Below are 25,437 nucleotides of genomic sequence, written 5' to 3' on the forward strand. Positions count from 1 at the left end.
AATCTTCAAGTTATTTTAAGTTTTTACCATTGCTTGTTAATTTGTAAAGCACTTTGTAATTGTGTTTTGAAAGGTGCCAATTAAAATGTTCATCATTAATTCACATTAGTTTATCATTCCAAATTCACTGGAAGGCATCACTCCAGTACCATATGTTGTTTTCAAAATACACAGCAAGCAGTGTGGTCCACCCAACACTTTCATACTTAAAGTTGCAGCATCAAATCTTGAAATTTGTTCAAGTAAAAACATTTAGTTTGCCCTATACAAAGTAGGTTCTTGATTTGATTCCTAGTTGGGCAGGGGTATATCTGTGTGGAGTTTGCATGCTATCCCTGTGTTTGCGTGGGTATTTGAGATAATCTGGCTTCTTCCCACAGTCCAAACAAATGCAGATTGAATTTAAGTTAATTGAAGAATCTAAATTGTCTGCCGGTCTTAATGAGAGAGTTAATGGTTGTAAGTGTCTGTATATTGGGCCTGTGGGATGAACTGGCGACCTGGCATGGTGTATCCCACATCTCGCCCCCAATCACAAAGATAAGCGGTAATGATAATGGATGGATGGCTGGAAATTAATCTGCACTATCTGTATTAATGTATAATAAACCACCTGTACAACCATACAAGCAGAAATGGTGTTAACATTAACAAAACTTGAGCCAGATTCAGACACCTGGATTGCAGCATGCTTTGTAAAGTAAAAATAACTTATGGTGACAAGAAAAATAGATATGTATAACTACCTTTCAGAAGGGCGATGGAGAGCTGATCTGTATTCAGGTTGCTGACATATTTGCCCAGGTATGTGTTTAGCACCCAGGCAACTAGGCCCTCCAACATCCTGGCAGCAGGAAAGATGAGAGCCTCTCTATAGTGAATATGAAAAGCACCCTCTTGTTCGTTTCCCTGAAGAGTGCACTGTCTAAAAAATAGGAACATATGTTTCATTCATTTGTTGGATAGAGTAGTTACACAATGGCAGAAAATTGTTCAATGGATCACAACTGTACTTTATTTAGGCTAAATACATCATAATTCGGCAAACCACAATTTAAAAATCTGTTATTTTAAAGGGTTAACTATGTTCACAGCCATGTTAGATGCTTTGCTATGACTTACTTTTGAAGAATCCTAAGGACACAAGGCCACTGCATAATGAAAGCTTAAGTTTACACTGCATGTCACCTCTTTCAGGTGAAACTGGCACTGGAAATATACTCTTTCCTAAAACTGACAAGTTGAACAAAGGTAAGTGCCCAAAGTACGGCACGTTGGGCTTTTTAATCCGGCCCGCCGAACTTTGGTTTATTTTGGAAGAAAATGTATGTTCTTGCTTCTTGTTGTTCTGGGTTTGTACCCTCGGGGTTGAATGCACTTATTGTAAGTCGCTTTGGATAAAAGCAAAATTTGACAGGGAGAGTGGTGTATAGGGCTCGATAGGGCAGAAGATCTCCCTTCACTTTTTCGCTTTGCACTGAGAGCCCTTTTGTAAAATGAGCGGATCAAGGGAACGAAAAGTGTACAGTGTTTAACACAGAGTGGAGAACAAAATACTTTTTAACTGAAGTCCACTCAAAGGCTTGTATGAATGATATGCCGAGAAACTGTTGCAGTTTTCAAGGAGTACAACATCAGACGTCACTTTGCTACGAAGCATGCTAACTACACTAGCAAGCAGTCAACGCAAGAACTGGTGGCTAGGCTAAGAGGTTGGCAGCTAATTTACAGACTCTGCAACATCTTTTTTCACAGACAAATTGCGATCCAAGATTCAACTACCAAGGCAAGCCTTCCTTCGAAGGCGAGTTTTTGTTAAATTGCGTTGCTAATAAATGCTTTGCTACCTGTTAAAGGCCAAATCCTTTCTTGTAATGATTTTTCCATGTCATTTATATTATTTCATAAAAACACTCCATGCATTTGGTCCTGGCCCGGCTCCTCTGTCAAATTTTAGAACCCATTGTGGCCCGCGAATCAAAAAGTTTACCCACCCCTGATCTAGACTGATCATTTATTTCACATAAGACAGACGACACACTGCAACAGTGAGTACGATGTTGTGTCGTCAATGACAGATAACATTAAAGTTAGTTATATAATTATTTAGCGCAGCGGCCGCTGGCCTGTAGAGCAGAAAGTCTTTGCTAGCAGGAAGTAGCCATGTAAATGCATTATTTTGCTTTCCATGTATTCTTTTTTAAGTACTGGAACAGATACAGCATGGACTATTACTGTAGTAAGAGATATGAACGATTTATCCGAGAAAATAAAGGGCGCACATGGAAAATACAATGAAGCTAGCAATGTTGGACACAATTAACATCGCTTCGCAGATCAATGAAGACTACAGTATTGGGGTGAGAAAACACAATTTTATCAAAGATAATTAACTGTGTCAAATTCTGACATCCCAGGCATTTTCAGGGGTTTGGCAGATTTTGTGGCTTCATTGGAACCTGCATTGGATGAGCATTTCAAGACAGCTACCATATTTAAAAGGCACATCAAAGACAGTACAAAACAAATGTTTGGACTGCATGCTGTCGGTTCTAAAAGATTGCATTCTGGAAGAAGTAGACAATACTGATTATCTCGCTATTTAGGTTGATGAGACGACAGATGTTTCCACCCGCTGCCAGCTGGTGCTTGTCTTATGGTACATCGACAGTCATCATCCAGAAGCGTTTTTTCGAGTTCATACCGCTTCAGAAAGCAAACACTGACTCAGTTGCCATAGAGCGGTTGGAGAGGCTGAGGACTATCCTCCCTGGGTGACAAGAGCACAGGCCTATAACGGGCCATACAGGCCTATGATCACTGCTGTGCTCTTTACGGAAATGCACACTACATCCACTGCTATGTGCACCAGTTGAACCTCATTATGCAGCAGGCAACGTCACATATCCCAAGGATCAGAATTTCTTTTTCAGACCTCGTGGATTTTATGCGATCTTCTCCCGGGCATTAAACCAAACAGTAGTGCTTGATCTGCTTTCTCCGCTTGTTGTTGTATGTAACCCGTTCAAAGTACTGGTTTTGGGAGTAAATGATGAATGAGATGATAACATTAGTACACAGTAGGGATGGGCATAATTCATTGACGATGATTAATTGATCATTAAGAATTTCGTTGATGACATTAGTTTTTCATCGATTAAACCTATTGCATGTTTGCTATGCGGCAGGAGGTCGGAATATTCGAGTTGCCCTGAATGCAGCACAGCAAGGCTGTTAGCAGCAGGATGAAGAAGCCCGAAGCTAGCCTCTGCTTCTCGGCTTCAACTTGGACCCTCAGTCCACGGGGAAGGGAATCCGGACAGACCCGGGTCTGGGTGAGGGTTTCCTGGAGTGAGGATGTGACAACAACCGGACTAAGAGGTCGACAACAGTCAAATCCAGCTAGCTCTCAGCGGCTAGCTGCTGCTCTCTCATCGGGGCTTAAGAGTACAACAGCGCATGTTTTCAAGATTAACCATTGAACGAATCCCGTTTAACTGCCACAAGAGTTGTTCATCTTGTAATAAAGATCTCAATGAGGAAACCACTTTTTTTCTATTTTCACTGCATTATAATGTAGCCTATAAATACTAAATATTAATATAAATATATCAATGATTAATCAAAAATCGATCGTTAATTCTCTCGACGATCGATTAAGACAGATGAATCGAATGCCCATCCCTAGAACACAGTCTGTCTCACGCACATTATTACGCAAACTCGACAGACTCGACGCCGAAACCATCGGTGCAGGGCGCGAGGTGCATCGCAGCCCATGTGAACCGCACAAATAATAATAGGAGGCTCCTGGCTTTCCTTGGGGCGAAAAGCGCTAAGGAAATCCAAGGAAGCGTTAAGATTAATCAACTAATCTGTAAAAATAGTCAACAGATTAATCTATAGAAAAATAGTCGTTAGTGGCAGCCCTTAAATTGTCTTAGAGGCCCCAGGGCTTTGTGAGAATGCTGAAAGATGAAGCCCACAAAGACGCAGAAGACAATAGGAAAAGAACACCAGTCTACAGAGGTAAGCTGTAACATTATTTTGTTATCCATACATTCATTTAGTTTTTTTTGTATATTTTACAAAACATTTTCAAAGTAGTAGAGGCAATTTCTATGTTTTCGTTGTGTGAAATGTTACTGACTAGGGAGCAGTAAGACACCTATAATTTTAATAATTTATTTCTGAAGAAGGTAAATTCTGCACACTGTTTACAAGTGCATGCCTTGTGTTTATAATTACAATGACTTTGTTTAAATTACTTAAATGCACAGTGGCAAAGCCACTGATTTGTTGCTCATGTTTCTGTAATGAGCAGTTAAATAAATTGTAAAATTTGGGAAAGGATATTTCACACTAAAGTTTACCTCATCAGATATGCAGTATGGCACCTCCTTTTATTTATTCTTAATAGTGTTTGTTATTAGTACTGTATGTTTCAAGAATGTGTACTTAGTAAACACTAGTAATCAGACTCAGTCTGTAGTTTAATAATGCATACTCTACTTACTATCTGAGAACCAATCGGCTTATTATTATTTTGTATATATTATCTTGATTTAGTTAATTTGTGCAGTATGCAGTTTTCTGTTAGCTATCTGTTTTTGATTTAAAATGACTGAAATGACAAAGAACTGGTATCCTGCGGTTTGTGTTAAAACGTAGTAGGATGGTTACTGAAAACTGAGTGTGGCACAGCACAGCCACAACAAGAATATTTTTCACCAGCCGCTACTGATTTAGCATCAAATTGCTATATTGTTACCCAAGGCTGCTTTCAAATAACCAAAGTTGGCTGAGGGACCGTGACCTTGGTATAAAGTTAGACATTAACAAGACAGCGACACCTGGCCACAGCCATAATTAATTCATTGTTAGGAATATAAATACAATAACCAACATCAGCAATACTGACTCACCGAAAAGACAACAACTGAAGCTCTTCGTTGCTTGTTGCTTATCGACCCAGCTCTGCTGTGTCCATGTCGCTGCCAGCCTAATGCCACTGCTCGAAGGTGGTGATGTCTGGTCAAAACCACTCCGGACAGAGCTAACGCCACAGGGACAGTTAGCGTCAAATGCTCCACATGTCGCGCACAAACAGGGATTAACTCATAAACATTAGCTAAAAAAAGACAACTTGAAAATGACAACGAACCTACTGGAAAGCTGCAACCATCACTAAGCAGCACAAAACCTTCATCCCTGGGATGACCACGGACAGGGCAAGGTTGTGATCCCAGTTAGCTTGTCACTTAGCTAGCATAACTGGGGTGAGTAGCTACAAACAGGAAGCGGGCGGTATGATATCGATTGCGTCACTATCCGGTTCCTTTTTTCAGAAAATGACAAACAGTTAATCCTCATTGAACACATGCATTTTCGCTGTACTTCAATATTTACAAGTTGTGTCTCGCTGCGGCGTAATTAAACACATTTCGTAATAGCATTGAACTTCAACCACATACTTCCTTTCACGTGACAAAAACAAACCAGTCATCTCGTGGTGTGTTTGGGTGAAAAAGGAGAAATGGCAATTTTTCGTTGAAAGGCAAACTATGGTTTAGGGTGCTTTATTATTTCATTTTTTTTACTTAAAGCGGTGTACGTATTTTCATGTATTCATCATAATACACAGTACTGAGGACACAGTACTGAGGCAGGTTTTTTATTTATTGAAAAAATTCACATTTATAAGCCTATTGGCGTAGAGATTATATGTCTATCATACGAGGTGTATCAAATATGTTATAATGAATAAGTGACAGGACATAAATAAGTAACAGAAGTCAATACAATTAATGAGAAGAAAAAATAATTAAATCTGACTACTACAAAAAAAAAGTAGTTTATAATTAGATAAGGAAGAAGAAGGTAAAACTCTGTGTTTGCTTGGACTGAACCAACCAATCCAAAAAGGAAGGATTCTCATTGAAAATGATGGTGATGAATGAGGAGAAGTGAGTAAAACATCTCATCTCAGTCGGAGGCAGCGATCGGATTCTTGGTGAAGCAGTTTGCGTAACGTTCATTACTTATTAGTTTGGATTTAATGGATTTCAAATGAAGAAAATACAATTTCTAAAATTCCTAGGACTGCAAAGCAGCACTGGGCGGGCCCCAGCACAGGCATTTTGAAGCATTGCATGTGTTTTGCCTGAAAAAATAAAAAAATGACTGAGGAAATATTGACACATAGAGCTGTTCAGGCTTGGACTCTGATCATGAGACAGAGGTTTGGTGGTGATAGGACAATGCAGAGTGGAGTTATGACAACATTGTCTCCTTTGGCGAAGGATGAACCTTCGCCGTACCTCAATGTTTACATTGTTTGAGGAAATTACATAAAGATTCCTTCGATCTTTGACACTGCAGTAGTGGAGTTGTTTGTTTACGTCTCAGCATCAAAGGATTCATGGTCCATATATGTCCGTGATACAGAACATTGTGTTTTAATGGCGTGAAATCAAACTTTGACGCCAGGCCACGGTCACACCGTGTGACGAAACATCTAAATTTGAAGTTGATCTGATGTAAGCCCTGTTACAAGTACCCCAAAGTAAAAATGTGGAATATGGCCAATATGGCCACTAAATGCAAAATGTCATCATCCAGTGTCCTTTCCATGGATTTCAAGTACAGGGAACGTGTTCACACAATATCTACCAGTTGGCTTTTCAATATGCTGTTATGTTTCAATTTCACTGCCTCTCTCGACTTTCCCATCCATGGTGGGATGTGCCACTATATTGCCTTGTGTTGATACCCGATACTCACCAGCATCTTTAAACCTGCGCTTACAAATGGGGTATCATTATCAGTGGACAACCTTTTGGACTTTCCCATCATAGAATGAGTTCTCTGAGCAGAATCTGTTTCACTGCTGAAGAATCCTGTTAGATCTTGGGAAAACTTCTGCTTGCATAGAGAACGAGAACAAGACAGTATATATTTATTTCCCTATCTTACTTAATTAAATTTAATCTTCATCAAATATCTTTATAAATTATTAAATGGGTTGTTTTGAGGTGGATGTTCACCTTGTGGAATCTGTATTATTTTACCTTTTTTATTTGTAAGTCAAATTAAACAACTCTGTTAAAAAGTTTTATTGAATATTATTTAGAGTGTTTTTTCTGTACACCCAATACATCTATATAGCACAGGTTATCAATATCATCCTTACAACCCACATCAAAGCCCATCAACAACCAAACAAACTCTTGTCAATCAAGACTACTTAATCCCTAAACGTATTAAACTAAATCTGCATTCTAAAAAAAAATATTTAAGTTTGATGTAACCTTGCTTATAGTTCCTATAACCCACATTAAATATCAATAATAAAATCTCCAATATGTGCTCCATGTTTATGCATATACGCATACTGTTTGCATAACACAAGTACCACAGTCAAGCATAGACGATGGTCTGAAGTGAAGTCGGTTCGTGAATCTCCTATTCAGCCCCAATTTACATGCAACCCCTGCTATTATTGTAAATCTTGACACTCTCGTCTCTAGCATATTTGCATCTTTTGGGTCAATGCATATAATGTGAAGGGGATGGTTCTCTCTGTATCACACAGAGTTGTTAACCCACTCTGCTGCATTCTTTAATGCCGAAACCATCACCTACACTTCACCTCCGCATTTATCAGCTGATTACCATTTAAATCAAAATTTGGGTGAAAAGCTTTAGTTTAGTCAAAAACCTGCTCTACTGATGTAGCGAAGAGTTTCCTAGTTAACAACATTCTATCCGTATATAGTTATTTCTATCATTTAAAGCAATACTGTACTGAACCACCTAGCTATTAAAAGGTGTATGTTATTTTCTCAAGCAAAATCATTGTTACAGCATATGGCACTAGTAAAGTCATATATCAAAGTATCACACATCATATTTCATTCTTCTCTCAGAAGCTGCCATAGCTCTGAGACATGTTTGAAGCTTTCCCTCTCTTAGTTTATCTAAAAAAAAAATGTGTACGTTAAAACAGACGATTATTCATGTTCCACAAGAAGATTACAGATTCTATTTTCTATTGCGTTGGCTCCTCTGATCAGGCCAATATCATATTTGCGTCCAGTTCACAAACATGATGGTACCTGTATCAACTCAGAAATATCATTAATGTTTACAACAAAACAAAAAATATCAATCAATTAACTCAAAAGATACTCAACATTAAAAAATGCGTCCAAAACTTCCTATTTAATTTAGACCTACAAAGCTTTTAACCCTCTTTTAAAATCCTTTAATGAGATTACATGTCCCTCTGTTTAATCCAAAGTTAAAAAAACCTTAACTCTCAAATTGTTTCTAGTTTTATTAATCTTTACATATAAATCAGAAGTTCAATACAAATCTTTAGCCTATGAGTCTATCAAAGACTACTGAGACAACACAGTATTTACTATTCCAAATGCAATCAAACTTACATTATTCTTAATTTATTTCTTATACACACTTAGTTGTCTTTCTAAACGAAAGACTGCTCTTTGCACGAGGATGTTACTTGAGAGGTGAGAACGGTGTCTGGGATCGTCCATTGATATGCTAGTGTCAAATCCCCCCTTCTCCATTTAACAAATGCAGATGTCATTTTGACTCTGGTTACCACTACTGCCCTGCTGTCTTCAAATTTAGCATAGTATTCAATCTATACATTCAATCTTCCCCATACATTTTATCAAGCAGTGTGTTGACAATCAAAAATAGATGTTTAAATTTCCCTTTAACCACATCATAAAAAACATTCATTCTAAAAGTGATATCACACTCTTCACATATATTTACTGATGATTCTAGTTCCTGAATCTACAAATATATTTGATGTCTCTACCAATCACTTGGATTTGTGTGTTCTAGAATTAGTTTACATGAATCATATGAAAAATATTTAGCTAAGGCACAATAGGCCTCTCCAGTGATTTCTAATTTAACTCTAATAATGTTAAATATCTGCTCTATGTGTAACAGTAATTAATATAGGTAATTCAACTGTGTTCTTACTTAAAGGGACGTTTTGGTTGAAACTCTCTCCATCTCATGGTCTGCTCCTGAGGAAGTTTTCACTGTCCCCAGCTCAAACGCTGGTCAGTCGGACTGTTTTGTGCGGATTATCAGGACAATTTCTCGCCCAATCTCGTCCGCTGTGCCATCTTCAGCTTCTCTGTAAAATGAGCACATCTTCCACATGTGAAGTAGTGAATCCTGAAGGTCTGCTTACCTAAATTTTACTCAAGTACAAGTAAAAGTACCTATCTAAAAATCTACTCAAGTAAAAGTAAAAAGTAGTTCATTTAAAATGTACTTTAAGTAAAAGTTACATAGTTACTTCCAACAACTTGATGGGGGCGGCTCCTATACAGTGCAAAAAAGGACAAGGGGTCATAAATCCAATCAAAAAACTGTTATTTTTAATAAAGGATAATCTTTACAAATATAAGTGCAATGACATTAAACATGTCAAACATTAAACATTTAACATGTCCACACAACATTTAAGAACTTTTGGGAGGAAGTGTCAAGACATGAACCACATGACAGCTAAAATAAAAAGTTAAAATGCCACTGTCCCACTGTATATTTAAACTTTTGGTTTTACTTTGGCCCACCTTTAGTGCAATGAAGCTGATTTTCAAGGTGAGTAGAGCTCATCCGGGCTCGCTTTGCAGTGAACAGCAATCCAGCACAGATGAAGAGTAGCTCGCAGGCGGCAGAGGCAGGCAGGCCAATATTGAGTTTCAGGCAGTGTTGTTCATGAATGAGTTCAAAAGAACACGTTCATTAAACAAGTACATTTTTATGAGAACATTGAACTGAATGCAACTTAATGATAAATAATTAATTTGAACGGTGAGCACGTTCATATTATCTGAAGTCTAGCTAAAACATTTTCATATGTTGAACGTGCACGTGAGGGAACGTCATCCACTCAGGGTTAGGGTTAGGGTTAGGGTTAGTTAGGGTTAGTTTCTACCAATGCAGTGAGAATTGCCTTGCACCTTGAACTGTTTGTTTTTTTACTCAGTAATGGATGTAATTTCCAATGTAGCGAAGTACAATACTTCAGTCAAAATCTACTTAAGTAAAAGTAGAATTACCAATTTAAAAAACTACTCAATTACAGTAACGTGAGTAAATGTAATTTGTTACTTTACACCTCTGCTAATCGGAGAGCCTGAGACTTGGAGATTATTTAAAAGGGGACATATTATGAAAATTCCACTTTTGTAGTGCTTCTACACTTTAGCACAAATGTCTTCATGTGACTCTAGCTTCAGAAGACACAAGATTGAGATGGATTGAGTTTATATATGATGACAACGTTCCTGCAAGAGTTGGCAAATATCTGTATCGGAATGTTTATCAACCTCGGCCAATATAATGCCGGATTCTCGAAGAGGTTGTTATTGAAAGAGGGGATGGTGCCATCTTTCCATCGCAATAATGTAATCGAGGGAAATGTAAGTATTTTTTTTTAAATAATTCTGGTATTTGCTTCTTTTAGACATTTTTTGTGGAGGCTAGTGATGTTAGCATGTTGTGGTGTGTGTGTGAGGGGGTGGGGGGCTAGTATGTAGTGGTTGTGGATAGGTAGAGACTTTACAGGAGTTTTCATGTTTGACTATTCATAACATTATTGAACAATTAATCGAGGACAGCTGGCAAGTCTTAGCGAGAAGACGGCGTCAGAGTCCACGGGGAACGATGTTCACACGGCAGGTTTGCGAGTGTTGTGCTCTCAATGCTCTTTTCCCCACATCCGCTCGCTTGTCCTCCCGCGAGTACTGTGCCGCAGATTTTTTTCCACGGCAGCACTGGGCTTGAAGTTAGCTACAGCGCCCGTAGCCGCTACTACCGGCACCCGCAGCCTACTACCGGCGCCTGCAGCAGCTACTACCGGCGCCCGCAGCCGCTACTACCAGTGCCCGCAGCCGCTACTACCAGCGCTCGCAGCAGCTGTTTGTAATATAATTACAAAATAATTATGAAAAGAAAATAATAAATACAAAAAAACTTTTTTCCCCAATTTGTATTACGTGGATAACCTGTTGGACCTCATCTTTCACAAAGTTTTTCAGGACACGGCCCCATATGTGAATGAGGTGCTGAAGATCTCAATACCCGAGGATCTCTCTGACAAAACCCGAGATATGAGAAACCTGACAAGGAGGAAGTTATAGCCAGCAATGTGAGCATCAGGGAACACTCTGCGTATCTGGAGCACCACGCAGGAGGGCAGGACCACCCTGATTCACCGGCCCAGATAGCCCCAACACCAGCTAACAAAGCTTCTGTATGCCAAATACCTGTAACGGCTGAGCAAAGTTTACATATTATTTAGAGAATAAAAGGTGATGCACAAATATAAAGTGTTCCTTTGTTTACAGTATGGCACAAAGTGTATTTTTGTAAACAATGTTTTTAATATACTTGGTATTTTTTGTATTTATTACCTCTGTCCCAGCCAGTACATTTAATAACTATGTTTAAAAATATCTGAGGCATTCTTTCTAGCAATCTTTCTGACAATAAAAGTGTATAGAAACAGTGCTTTTAGTGTTTGATATGTAACATTTCAACAATTGACACGCGTAAGATGAGCAGTTAGCAAAGTAATTCCTCTTAGACATTAAGGCCCATAATCTGCCCTATACAGTACCTTGCATAAGTATTCACCCCCCTTGGACTTTTTCCCATTATGTACTGTTACTAACTGGAATTCAAATAGACTTAAATAAACTTTTTCCCGTTTGATCAAAAAAACATGCATAGTACTTTGGAGGTGCAAAATAAATTTTATTGTGACACAAACAATAATGAGAACAAAAAAGTTGACATCTGTTGGATGCATAAGTATTCACCCCCCTGTGTCAATACTTGGTAGAACCCCCTTTCGCTGCAATTACAGCTGCAAGTCTTTTGGGGTATGTCTCTACCAGCTTTGCACATCTACAGATGGAAAGGTTTGTCCATTCTTCTTGGCAAAACAGATGAAGCTCAGTCAGATTGGATGGAGACCGTCTGTGAACCGCAATCTTCAAGTCTTGCCATAGATTCTCTATTGGATTGAGGTCTGGGCTTTGACTGGGCCATTTTAAGACATTAACATTCTTTAATCCAAACCATTCCTTTGTAGCTCTGGCTGTATGTTTAGGGTCATTGTCCTGCTGGAAGATGAACCTCCGCCCCAGTCTCAAGTCTTTTGCAGACTGCATCAGATTTTCTTCAAGGATTTCCCTGTATTTGGCTCCATCCATCTTTCCCTCTATTCTGACCAGTTTCCCTGTACCTGCTGAAGAGAAGCATCCCCACAGCATGATGCTACCACCACCATGTTTCACTGTTGGGATGGTGTGCTCAGGGTGATGGGCAGTGTTGGGTTTTCGCCACACATAGCGTTTTGCATTGAGGCCAAAAAGTTCAATTTTGGTCTCATCTGACCAGAGCACCTTCTTCCACATGTTTGCTGTGTCTCCCACATGGCTTCTGGCAAACTCCAAACAGGATTTTTTATGGATCCCTTTCAACAATGGCTTTCTCCTTGCCACTCTTCCATAAAGGCCAGATTTGTGGAGTAGACGACTAATAGTTGTCCTGTGGACAGATTCTCCCACCTCAGCTGTGGATCTCTGCAACTCCTCCAGAGTAACCATGGGGCTCCTGGTTGCTTCTCTGATTAATTTTCTCCTTTTCCGACTCTTCAGTTTGGGTGGACGGCCTCCTCTTGGTAGGTTTGTGGTTGTGCCATATTCTTTCCATTTTCTTATGATGTATTTTATGGTGCTCAGAGAGATGTACAAAGCTCTGGATATTTTTTATAACCTAACCCTGCTTCATATTTCTCCACAACTTTATCCCTGACCTGTTTGGTGAGCTCCTTGGTCTTCATGATGCTGTTTGTTCAGTAATGATCTCCAACAAACTCTGAGTCCGTCACCGAACAGGTGTATTTATACTGAGATTAAATTGAAGACAGGTGGACCCTATTTACTAATTATATGACTTGTAAATGTGACTTGTGAATGCAATTGGTCACACCAGAACTTTGTTAGGGGTTTCACAGTAAAGGGGGTGAATACATATGCACTCAACACTGTTCAGATTTTTATTTTTAAATAATTGTGAAATCCATGTAATATTTCCCCCCACTTCCAAATGATGCACTATTTTGTGTTGGTCCATTACATAAACTCACGATGAAATAAATTTTAATCTGTGGTTATACCATGACAAAATGTAGAAAAGTCCAAAGGGTCTGAATACTTATGCAAGGCACTGTATATGTTGAATGCATTCTGTAGTGAGAACACATTCAAACAGACTAAGCTAATTAATGGAGGTAAAAACGTTAAGTCCTACACCTCCATGAGAGGGGGGAGGGGTGAGAGGGGTGAAAGGGGGTGGGGTAAGAGGGGGGCGGGGTCTTCAAAACGGGTCAATCTGAGGAGGGCTCTTTTAGACAGGGTAAAAAGGGTGCTGTTTTAAATGATCCTTGTGGTATTTTGACCAAAAATGTTACAGACTTTTCATTAAGACCCCAAGGAGCCATATCAACTGTGGTAAAATGGGCATAATATGTCCCCTTTAACGGTTAGCCTTGAAAAAACTATTTATACCCTTAATATACTTAAAAGTACCCTCACCTTATTTCCAGTGCATTTCCATTTTTAGTAACCATATACCTTCAACCAATCTCAAAAACACTTTTTCAAGAAACAATAAGGAAACCCTCTCCAGTATAATGTTGCCAGTTGTAATTACCTCTTGTAACTCCTAAGGCTTGATTCCTTAATACATTTCAAAAACCCTGCATGAATCAGGTTGTCTTAGGGAAAACTTCATGTCACATTCCTCCTAAGCAAAACCCACACAGATATAAAATGTCAGGAATTCATCAGATTTTCAACAGATAGTCATGCTGAGAAAATCAGGACCAGGCCTCAGTACCTTTAGATCACCCCGGTGAGCACTCCTAGATCTCAGAGCATCAGGCCCTCTGTAATAATCAAGGTTAGTCCCAGACTTCTGCCTCAATGCAGTTTTTTTTTCTTCAGCCCAGAGAACCCAGAGTTCGTTCACATGGACGTCACTGCCGACGCACGCCAAATGTAATAGTAATTTCATTAACAAGGACACAGCAATACAATTATCTTTCTGGAGTTTAATTCAGCCGTCGCGGCCAAAGGTTAGTTCACTGTGACAGACTTTCACACAATGGCACCCGAGCCATGTTAAGTCCACTTCATTTATACTAAACTAGACTCCTCCTCACATAGGAGAAGAATGTTATCCAATCAGCTCTCTGCATGTCCTTATCAGACTGATCAGACATTCTGTCTCCATCGATGTTCATGAGGTCTTCTTTGAAGTCTACGAAACAATGACATATGGATTATGCTCAGACTCTAGGAGAGACTCTTGAGTGTGAAAACATATTTCTCAGAGACCCCACGTCTCTGGACAGTCACACCCAAAAGCCCCCGAAGCCTCCTGTTGTAGACACTTGAATGGCCCCTGCTGTGAAACCTTTTGTTTTAGCTACACCCAGAAGTCTCGAAGCAATATACATCTAAGTATAGGAAGTTACGTAACATCTAAGTCCTATGAGCAACTCTCTTTAAGCTTCAAGTCCTAAACACAGAAAAACATCTGTCATATATTCCTATAAACTTGTCTATTCTTTCATTAATAATACAGAATTTCCCATTACACTGGCTAAACATAAATATAGTAGTCAGCATGCATGATATGATGAATACCATGGTTTGGAAAGAATGGATGAGTTTCTGTGTGTGCTTTTGCCAAAACAATGTCAGACTCCGTAGTGTTCTCTGGACCTTTCCATCTACCTAAGCAAGTGATCACATGTTTAGCTGCATGATGTCATTTAACCGGTGGTGTTGTATAAAAATTGTGTTATTAATGAAATCTTTGTCTTGTATTGCAAGCAGCATTCCAGCCATCTTCACAAAGTCTTATCTCGTCTCATGTTTTCTCGACCATGTTTGTCTACATTGTTTGACCTCGTTTTTGCCTCATGTTTCAGATACCTTTGCCTGTTGATTTTGACTCCCTGTGTACCGAACCCTTCCTGGTAATAAAGGCCACTTTTTTTTTTTGACTGAACTCTGTCTGCGAGTTGTGCTATTCGGTCCCAGTTCTAGTACGAAACCTTACACTCAGTTCAAAAGCTTATAACGACTGAGATTTATAATAGGTGTCCGAGTTGGATAACAGCTCAGGTTTATTGCTTTTGAAAAAATAAACTACTCCATTGAACTCTGACCAGCTCCAGGGAATTCTTTTGACTAACAATTTAAGACTCCGCAATACAGCAATAGAATATAAGTGTTGGATAAGAGGTCAAGGCTTAGGCCCAATCCCATTTCATCCCTTGGCCCTACCCCTTGTTTTGGAAGATTATCTAACCCCTTGAAACGGAGTCACAAGGGGTAGTGGTTTTAAATCTTCCCCTAAGAATTTGGGCAGCTTTTCAAGAAGAAGTTCTTGTGAAAACCCGCAGGACATATTATGCCCATTTTACCACAGGTTGATATGGTTCCTTGGAGTTGTAAATAAATGTCTAATATATTTTGGTCTAATACCACACGGATCACTTAAAACAGCACCTTTTTACCCTGTCTAAAACATCCCCTCCTCAGATTGACCTGTTTTGAGTGCCTGTTCCTTTAATAGCTCATGAGCCAGATCCGGGGTTTCTGAGGTAGCGGCTGAGATCAGCTAACGTCGCCGCCTCGGACACCCCCGGATCGCACCATGTCACCGCCGCTTCCTCCGTCGCTTTTGCCGCGTGTTAACTCGCCACTTACCTTGAGCCGGCCACTCCGCAGGGAAGTCTCCAATGCTCCCAGTGAACTGCCCTCGCGTAGACCGAGATCTAAGTTGCTGCAAGCTAGCATTAGCTCGAATTGCTACCCGTCAGATATGTCAGATATATGTGCGTTTATGCGGATCATCGAGGCGGGGATCTTGGTACACCTCTAAACGCTTTCTGCAGGATCCGAGCTTCACCCTACTGCACCGTGTCGGCTGCACAGATGTACAGTGGGGGCCAAGGCCATGAAAGAGAGACTCCCATTTCATTGTGACAAGAGAATTATACGGAAGCTCATTTGCAGTCACCCAAACATGACGTTTCTGACATAGAGAAACCATAACAAATCGCGGGAGTTGTTTTTTTCCAGAGTTTTGGGGTCGGTAGACATGACAGATACCCACATTAACGTGTAGAAGCACTGCAAAAGTGGAATTTTCATAATATGTCACCTTTAATGTTGGATGAATCTATTTGTGATACACACATGATCTGTTTATTTTATCGTATCGTGTGTTGATTGTGTGATGATCTGTGTGTAGGCTTGATGGGATGGAATACTGTAAACACGCCGTACACCTTGTCATCCACAAAGTGGCCAAAATATATGGTTCAACCTGAAGCAAGCCGTGTGCTTCCCACAGAGGAGTGCTGGATGCAGCTGGACAAGGATTTGTCCGGCTATCAGGGAGCCCTGCATTCATTATGTTGTGGGTGCAATGGATGGCAGCCATATCAGAATCAAATGGAGGTCTACCCTCATTTGCACCACTTGTCATTGCGTCCTTTGCCTTTCTACACAATGTGTGTATAGACAATGCAGATATGCCAGATAACATTCTTGACCCCCAACCTCCCTGTGATCCCAGAGCATATGATGATAGGTGAATGCTACAAGCGACAGTCTGGCTGCCCTGGTCTCAGGCCTGCAATTTCACAGAAATCCTCTTGGGAAAAAATGGAAAAAGGTATATAGTCTGTTATTGTTTTTTTCTGATTAGAGATGTTTTTTTTATAGGTTTTTAGTATTGCTGTCAAATGATTAAAATATTTAATCGCAATTAATCGCATTTATGTCATAGTTAACTCAAAATTAATCGCACATTTGTATCTATTCTAAATGTCCCTTTTTTCGTTTTAATGCTCATATCAACATGGAAAAGTGGATTGGCTTGCTTTATGCAAATGTTTTATTTTATTGAAAAACAACATTTTCAAGTTTGATGTTAACATAGCAGTCAGGCTTCTTATTTCAGAAACAATGAATCGTAACAGTTAGGTTACCAATAAAGGTAAGCCTACTACTTCTTTGCTTTCAGCCATGTACTCAAACAGACAAGCCACAAAATAACAAACAAACAAAATACACAGGCAAGTGTCGGCCTACTTTGAAACAAATTAAACACAGAACTTTGTAGGGCTATTTGAGTCCTCCCCATATTTGTGGAAAATGTATGAAATAAAAAGTACCCTATTTTGAAATAAATAAATACATATAGCTTCAGCCTAATAGGTTAAAAATATATATTATAGTTGGCGAAATATTAAAACAAAAAGCGAGAGCAGGTCAGACTGGAGGCAAAGACAGATACCGAAGCTTGATGGAAACCAACTGCAGCTTCTGCTCTGATCAAGAAGCCGGGGCACTGATCTCTGAGCAGCTGAGACCAGAGAAACTCAGTGTTTTCACTGTTTCCATAGATAATAAGCAGTCAGTCACTGAGCGGCTGCTTCACGTGAACGATCTCTGATCTCATTGTGTCTCTCTGAGCGAGTGAGCAGGGCAGGGGGACGGAGCCCCGGGACCGGTGCGCTATCTGGGAGCACACACACAGACACACAGACTCGCCCGCTCCTTATACTTCATGACAGCCTGATACAATGATGTTTTAAAAATTATTGTGACTTAGTCGACCACCAACCAAAAGCGTGTGTCACACGGCGAAAGGTTGAGAGTTGGCAGCTCTGCGTTAATCTTGCGAGAATAAAATTGACGTCATTAAAATGGGTTTTGTTAATAACGCGAATAGCTGACAGCACTAGTTTTTAGGGATTGTCATGGAAATTTCTCAATAGTCAAGCACCAAATTTAAGTTTAAGTCACATCTGCAGATGCGCTCACCGTACACAATCATGGGAGAGATATCATACAATGAGCAATGACATAGAGGAGAAACAGCCCTTTTATAAATGTTTGCATTACTGATATAAAAGATTTTGAGTTTCAGAGGTAGCAGCCAAATCCAATACAGTTGATTACCCCTGAATCTCCAAATATTTTGTGGCCTGACATTTTTTGGACCCTTCACCGGGATAGTGGTGAGTAGCTAATGATGTGAACTAACCCTGAACATTTTTGCAGACATCTTACCATTTTGTCAATAACCTTTTCAAATAACGCAAGGAAACACTCAGTCTTGCCTTCAATTTCTTCATGCTGCTTCTGCTCCTTGGTGCTTTCATGCACAATGAAATCCACAATGTTTTTAGCCTTGCTCTTTTTCTTTGTGGAGAAGGTGTTCGTGGACTTGGGGTAACCATGATGGTGGAGGCTACAGGAGGACTGGCTGCCATTGAAGATGTGCCTGCTGTGGTATCTGCAGTCATGGGCTCAATGCTGTCCTGAAAGAAAACCAAAAAATAAGTAGGAATTATATTCCAGTACTTAGCGATATGGCTATATGTTTTTTACGATATATATTAACGAAAATATTTCATGAATGAAAAATAAGACACTGGTTAATCATCAGTTACAACAACATTACCATTATCATATGAAAATAATAACATTTAATACAAATACAATTTGATTGATTGTTAGTTCACTATTACTCTCAGCTTACCTTATATTTTTCCTTGAAGTTTTCCCATTTTATGAAAACCTTTTGGAGAATTATTTGGTCCTCCAGGTTTAGCTCTTCAATCAGGGACCTTTATCATAACAAATGTAAAGAGGATTGTTAACAAAATTTAAAAAACTGACTCTTGTATACAGTAAAGCAAGCTTTAAACACATTACTCACTCCCCAAGAGCTTTTGTAGCACTTTTTCAATTTTAAAAAACGTTGCTCATTTTCTGGTCTGAATCTAATCAGCCTTCTGGTTACTTGTGGAGTCCTATGAATGATGGAACATAGGGATCATTGTAATAACTTTGTTGAGATCTTAAATAAACCACTGCTATTTGTTGCAGTGACTAAACCGAAAAACCTATATTGGACCTCTCTGCTGCATTTGACACAGTGAACCACCAGATCCTTATTAACTCCCTTCAGGACCTGGGTGTCTCAGGCTCTGCTCTCTCCCTGCTCTCTTCCTACCTCAATGACCGCACTTATAGGGTAACTTGGAGAGGATCTGTGTCTGAACCTTGTCCTCTCACTGCCGGGGTCCCTCAAGGTTCTGCCCTGGGTCCTCTTCTCTTTGTACACCAACTCTCTCGGCTCTGTCATTACCTCATATGGTTTTTCCTACCATAGCTATGCTGATGACACCCAACTATCCTGTATTTTCCCCGATCGGAAAAACACAGGTAGCAGCACGACTCTCTGCCTGTCTGACCGACATCTCTCAGTGGATGTCTGCACACCACCTGAAAATTAACCATGACAAGACTGAACTACTTTTCCTTCCAGGGAAAGACTCTCCCACCCACGACCTAACTATTAACTCTGACAACTCCATGTTAACCCCCAGTCAGACCGCTAGGAACCTGGGTGTGTAACTCGATAGCCAACTCTCCCTTACTGCCAACATTACTGCAACAACACGGTCCTGTAGGTTCATGCTGTACAACATCAGGAGAATACGCCCCCTTCTCACCCAGAAGGCGGTGCAGGTTATTGTCCAGGCTCTGGTAATCTCACGCCTAGACTACTGGAACTTCCTCCTGGCAGGTCTACCTGCTATTGCCATCTGACCTTCGCAACTCATTCAGAATGCAGCAGGTCGACTGGTTTTTAACCAGCCTAAATTCACTCACACTACTCCGCTCCTCCGCTCCCTTCACTGGCTACCAGTGGTTGCCCGAATCCGGTCAAAACACTAGTACTTGCGTACTATGCTGTGAACGGATCAGGTCCAGTCTACATCCAGGACATGGTCAAACGTTACACCCCAGCACGTTCACTCTGCTCTGCTTCGGCCAATTGGCCCCTTGCTCCCTCACTACAAGCTAAACACTCATCAAAATCAAGACTGTTTGCTGTCCTGGCTCCTAAATCGTCGAATGAGCTCCCCATCGACATCTGGACATCTGAAAGTTTACACATCTTCCGCCGAAAACTAAAAACACACCTCTTCCGACTATACCTGGAATAAAATAAATAAATATATAGATATATATTGTGGCATCACAAGAGGGCAGGTTGTAGAGGGGCATTATGTGCTTTACTCTGGGAGAGGTGGCCTCCCCACAAGATGGCTGCCGTGAGGACCGCATCTCCCAGGAGGCACTGCTGGAGGAGGGTCCAAGCTCTCAGGCCTCATTAAAGCTGGCGCACAGGTGTGGGGGCGAGAGAGGAGAACAAAGGAGTGAAGACCACCAAGAAGCGGTAAACAGGAGACGTGGACAAAACGGCTGTGGAAAGGAACCATGTGAGGAGCAACTGGATGGAGGACATATCCTTATAGTTTGATGAACTTTATGTTTTGCTTCGAGAGAGATTTTTTGTTAATTAATTAGATTATATTATTAGATTCAACTTTATTGTCATTGTACAGTACAAGTACTTATACAACGAAATGCAGTTTAGCGTCTAACCAGAAGTGCAAAAAAAGGAGTTAAAGTGCAGAGTATTGTGCGTATTTGAAGTGTAAATAAATAGGATATGTACAGTAGCAAATATATATGAAAAAATACAGTATTAACAGGTATTGTATGATATAAGAACTATGAGCAATAATAACGGAAATAGTACAGTATTGTATGATATAAGAACTATGAGCAGTAAGTAATATATCTGAAGTAGTACAGTATTAACAGGTATTGTATGATATAATAACTTGCAAGATAAATATATAAATATTAACATACTATAGGCAGGACAATACAGTAGTAAAAAAAAGTCACAGTGTAGTTCAAGTGTTCAAATGTTCAGTGGTTGGAGGAGGGTGTGTGGCCGGTGGGGGCTGCTGCTATCACTGCAGTGCAGGGTGACAGCCGCAGGGATGAAGCTGTTCCTTAACCTGCTAGTCCGGGAACGGAGGACCCTGTAGGACACTGTTTGCCCTCCTCCCAGAAGGCAGTCTGTGGCTGGGGTGTGAGCTGAAAATGCTGCGCGCTCTCCGCAGACATCACTTGCCCTGGACAGCTGCAATGGTGGGGAGTGAGGAACTGGTGATGAGTTGGGCAGTTTTCACCACCCTCTGCAATGACTTCTGGTCCGCAACAGAGCAGCTGGTGAGGATGCTCTCGATGGTGCAGCGGTAGAAATTCACCAGAATCTGAGGAGACAGATGAGCCGTCCTCAGTCTCCTCAGGAAGAAGAGACGCTGGTGAGCTTTCTTGACCAGGGTTGAGGTGTTTTTGGGTCCAAGAGAGGTCCTCAGAGATGTGGACACCCAGGAACTTGAAGCTGGTGACACGCTCGACCTCCGTCCCGTTGATATGGATGGGGGTGTGTGTACCGCCTTTCTTCCTGAAGTCCACGATGAGCTCTTTGGTCTTCTTGGTGTTGAGAGCCAGGTTGTTGTCGCTGCACCACGCCGCCAGGTGCTGGACCTCTTCTCTGTAGGCCGACTCGTTGTTGCTGATGAGGCCAATCACCGTAGTATCATCTGCAAAGTTGACAAAAGTATTAGTTACATGTACAGGAATGCAGTCATATGCGAATAGTGAGTAGAGGAGAGGACTTAGCACACAGCCTTGAGGCACGCCGGTGTTCAGGATAAGGGTTGAGGAGGTGTGGTTCTGTAACCCAGTGATTCTCAAATGGGGGTACGCGTACCCCTGGGGGTACTTGAAGGTACTCCAGGGGGTACTTGAGATTTTTTTTAAATATATTTAAAATTAGCAGCCATTCAAAAATCCTTGAAAAATTGTTATTTAACAAATATTCAATAAAATATAAGTGTAAGTACATGAACTAAATTTTATATTCAGTAGGCTTTTCAATTTAATTATCCTAAAAAAACAGAGTCTCCCCCATACCGATGGTTTGACCCAACCTGGCACACGCCACCTGTCATCACCTGTCATCACCTGCCTTGAAAACTTCAACAATGGAGTCGAGTTGAAGTGCAGCAGCAGCAATGCTGCTGAAACACGGAGGGACAAGTACCAAAGAAGGCGAAAACCAGAGCAGAGAGCCTTCCCTAAACAACACCGTGAGAGCTTGTGCCTCTTCGGAGGGGCACTAAAATGGAAAAGTTTTCCGTTGTGAAGTTAATGATTCATAACAATAAGTCCGCGTCTCTATCTGTACCCTTTCAAAATAAAAGCATGTAATACAAAAGCGGAAATGAAATTGTATGACCCTAAAGCGAGCAAATATGTCACAATAAAATAACAGAAAGACACTTCAATAATATTAACAATAACATAGATTGGGTTATTTACACTTATGTTTTTTCTGTGGGGAGAGATTAGCCAGCAGTGGCATTAAGCCACCACATCTTCAGCGGTATCTCCAGACAAAACATGAAAGTCATGTTGGTAAGCCACCTGAGTTTTTTAAGAGGAAACTTTCTGAATTCAGGTCATCTCAAGACACGATGCGAAAAGCCTCCCCGAAGCAGAGGGAAACAAGCTACCTGTCAGTATTCTTTTTGATCCTTAAAGAAGATATTTTAAGATGATGAATATTAAAAAAATATGGTTTGAGCTAATCTTTTATTTAAAACTAAGTTAATGATTTATTTTTTGGGAAGAAGTGTTTAGCTATAATTAAGTTCATGAGTTCAGTTTGAGAACATATCTTTATTATGATCCCAAAAGAGGTCACTTTAAGTTGATAATTATTCTGAGGTGCACAAATCTTTATTTATATTGAGATAATAATAAAAGTCTTTAGTTATTTTATATCTTTTTATTTCGTAATAGTTCAAGAGAGACCACTACAAATGAGCAATATTATGGACATTGATGGAGTTTTAAATTTGAATGTGTCTAGTTACAAGGCTTAATAAATCACATTACATCTTTCTTTCTTTCTCACTTATTTGCTAATGCAGATGAATGAAATTACCAGGTAATGCCTGTGATGGAAATCTGGAAATACACGAGGTTGGAACACCATATTTGTCTTTGTATATTTTAATAGGGGCTTCCTGCAGAAAGGATCAACACAGAGAGTCACAGGGATCTCAGAATGAAAATACAGGGCAGTCAAATGCAAGGATCTTACTGTATATAGGAGAACTAAGGGGCAAGTTCAGACTGGTTCTGAAGCCGCAGGTTGAGAGAGGAATCTAAACATGTCTGGGATAGTGATTAGGCGAGACAAAATCACCAGTAGTAGAGCTATAGAGACACAGGGGACATTTATTAAGAAAAACCTCCAAAACAAAAAGGATTGTAGCATATCCCCGAAAGATGGTCAAGACTTACCCCGGGTATAACCCCGTGATTCTGCCTGTTCTGCTTGTTGTTGTATGTAACACATTCAATGTAGGGGTTCGGGGCTAAATGATGATGGTCTTCAGTCGGAGGTGTGGCCAACTTGATCACTTCCCAAGGATTGTCCACGAATGGAGATCGGTCAAGTGATCCGGATTGCTGGCTTTATGACACCCTCCCCCGGTCCAGGAGGAACATACAGCGTTCCGGTAAGGATCTAGTGGGGTATACATAAGGCAATCCTGCAGATGGACTTATAGTACTCATTCATCAGTGTGAATGACATATACAAATAAGCGAAGAACAGAGGTGAGGTTTGTGTTCCTATAACCCAAAGGTAAAGGTATTTATTACCCTCATGATGTCTTATCAGTGTAGGAGAAATCCTGCCTTAACCTCTCTGTGGAAAATCCCGGGAGTGGGACCCTAGTTGTGAGATCCCAACCATATACAAAGAGATTCCATAATGTTGAGTCTTCAAAGAGGCCATATAGTTAAAATCTCTGAGCAATAGATTGTAAAACTAAGATGAACAATCTGGTCAATGTTCCACCCAAACCTCTGCTCATGCAATAACACATCCACAAATACTAGTTGTACAACAAGATAATTGATTCCTGCAGGATCCATGATGCCCCCTTAAAAATGTGTACATGTTTGAGCCTTATTTTTATCACTGTAAGATGTCATCCCGACAAAGGCTGTTGTCATTGATAAATGATGCATTCAGTGTTTTAATTTTAACCTTTTTTGTTTTTGTGTGACTAGTTAGTCCTTGTATTCATTTATATCATTATATCTACATTTATTCTTTACAAAACGTATGTACTCAAACTATGTCTGAGTTCAGAGAGCATTAGTCTTACTGCAGGCAATAAGACTGGAGGAGAGTTAGCTCATACAGGGAAGGAAGGGTTGGAGTTGGACTCGATCTAAGTTAAACAGGGATATCGGCGGCCCAAGCAATAGTCAAATCAAGCCGTATAGTAGACTAAATGATGAAGCTGGACCGGAGCAACCATGAGATAACATGTTTTTTAAATCAAACATAAATTCAAAATGCCAACCTAAACTTCTGAGCTTTCCTGTTCCGTAGCTCGCTCTGTAGCTCCCTCCGTCGGAGAGTGTACGGGAGCAGCTCCAATGCTGCTTCTTAAGCACGAGGACCAATCAGCTAACAGCTCTCACCTGCGCTGATGGGTCCTCTGTGTTGCAGGTGAGGGTGCTCTCCCAGCCCCCTCACCTCCACAGTGATACATTAAAGGAAATTAGAAAAGCTCCAGCTCAGCTGCTTTAACATACCTACAATTAGCATGAGGAATGACCACGATACAGGAAGTTGTATCGATCGAAGGCTGAGTGATCTAGAGCCAAAACCTACACAGGACACTGTGTAGGTTCGGGACCAATCTGAATCTTTAAGCCATGAAGGAGGCGAGAAACCACCAACCGAAAAGGCATTGAACATATAAAGCAAGAGATCTGAAGCTCAGTCTTTAGTCGGATTCCGGAGCCAACTTGGATTTATTGCTTGTGAAAGAATTAACCTGTCTGTATTGGACTCTGACCATCTCCAGTGAATTTTTTCAACCAACAATTGAAAACTACAGTAGCAATAGAATATACGTGTTGGATAAGATATCAGGACTTAGTATCTGGCCCTGTATTGGACTTTTTTATCTCCAACACTGGCTTTTGAGGTGGTGTCCTCCAAACTGTATGGGCTATGTAGACAATTGACAAACTTTTTTAAAAGAAAACCTCAAGGCTTGGGATGGAGCAGCACTCTAGGAATATAACTATGTTTGTAGGTTATAAACCCAAAATGAGCACCCAGCGTTGGAACCAGGATGCAGAGCTGCAGTCCTACACACTTGTCTGCACTCCCTTTAGATCGGTCACACAACCACAACCCCATAGAGACTGTGTCTGTCCCCGGTACCTTTAAATTATTTAAATCAAACATTAAGAGAGATAGAATGGGGAGTCACGTGACCAGCTGGAAAAGTTGGTGACTTAAGAT

The 25,437-nt window shown here is 40.4% G+C and overlaps 2 protein-coding genes across 4 annotated transcripts in view; one reads left to right on the forward strand and one right to left on the reverse strand.

The window, feature by feature from the left end:
* vps13d (vacuolar protein sorting 13 homolog D) overlaps positions 1-5,450 on the reverse strand; it is a 123,329-nt gene extending 117,879 nt beyond the window's left edge. For 2 of the 3 annotated variants that reach the window (XM_062392890.1, XM_062392888.1), the window contains exons 1-3: positions 5,165-5,449; positions 4,926-5,056; positions 747-925 (exon numbers count right to left, since the gene is read on the reverse strand). In XM_062392890.1, the coding sequence (XP_062248874.1) occupies positions 747-843 (97 nt within the window). In that variant the 5' untranslated portion in view covers positions 844-925; positions 4,926-5,056; positions 5,165-5,449. Of the gene's footprint in view, positions 1-746; positions 926-4,925; positions 5,057-5,164 lie in introns of all 3 variants that reach the window. The other variant, XM_062392889.1, reaches the window with a different exon arrangement.
* The window catches only part of asxl1 (ASXL transcriptional regulator 1), a 271,209-nt gene that overhangs the window by 10,115 nt on the left and 235,657 nt on the right, over positions 1-25,437 (forward strand). The gene's annotated exons all lie outside the window — the stretch shown is intronic.

Source organism: Platichthys flesus, chromosome 7 (genome assembly GCF_949316205.1).
Source record: "Platichthys flesus chromosome 7, fPlaFle2.1, whole genome shotgun sequence".
Lineage (NCBI taxonomy): Eukaryota > Metazoa > Chordata > Actinopteri > Pleuronectiformes > Pleuronectidae > Platichthys > Platichthys flesus.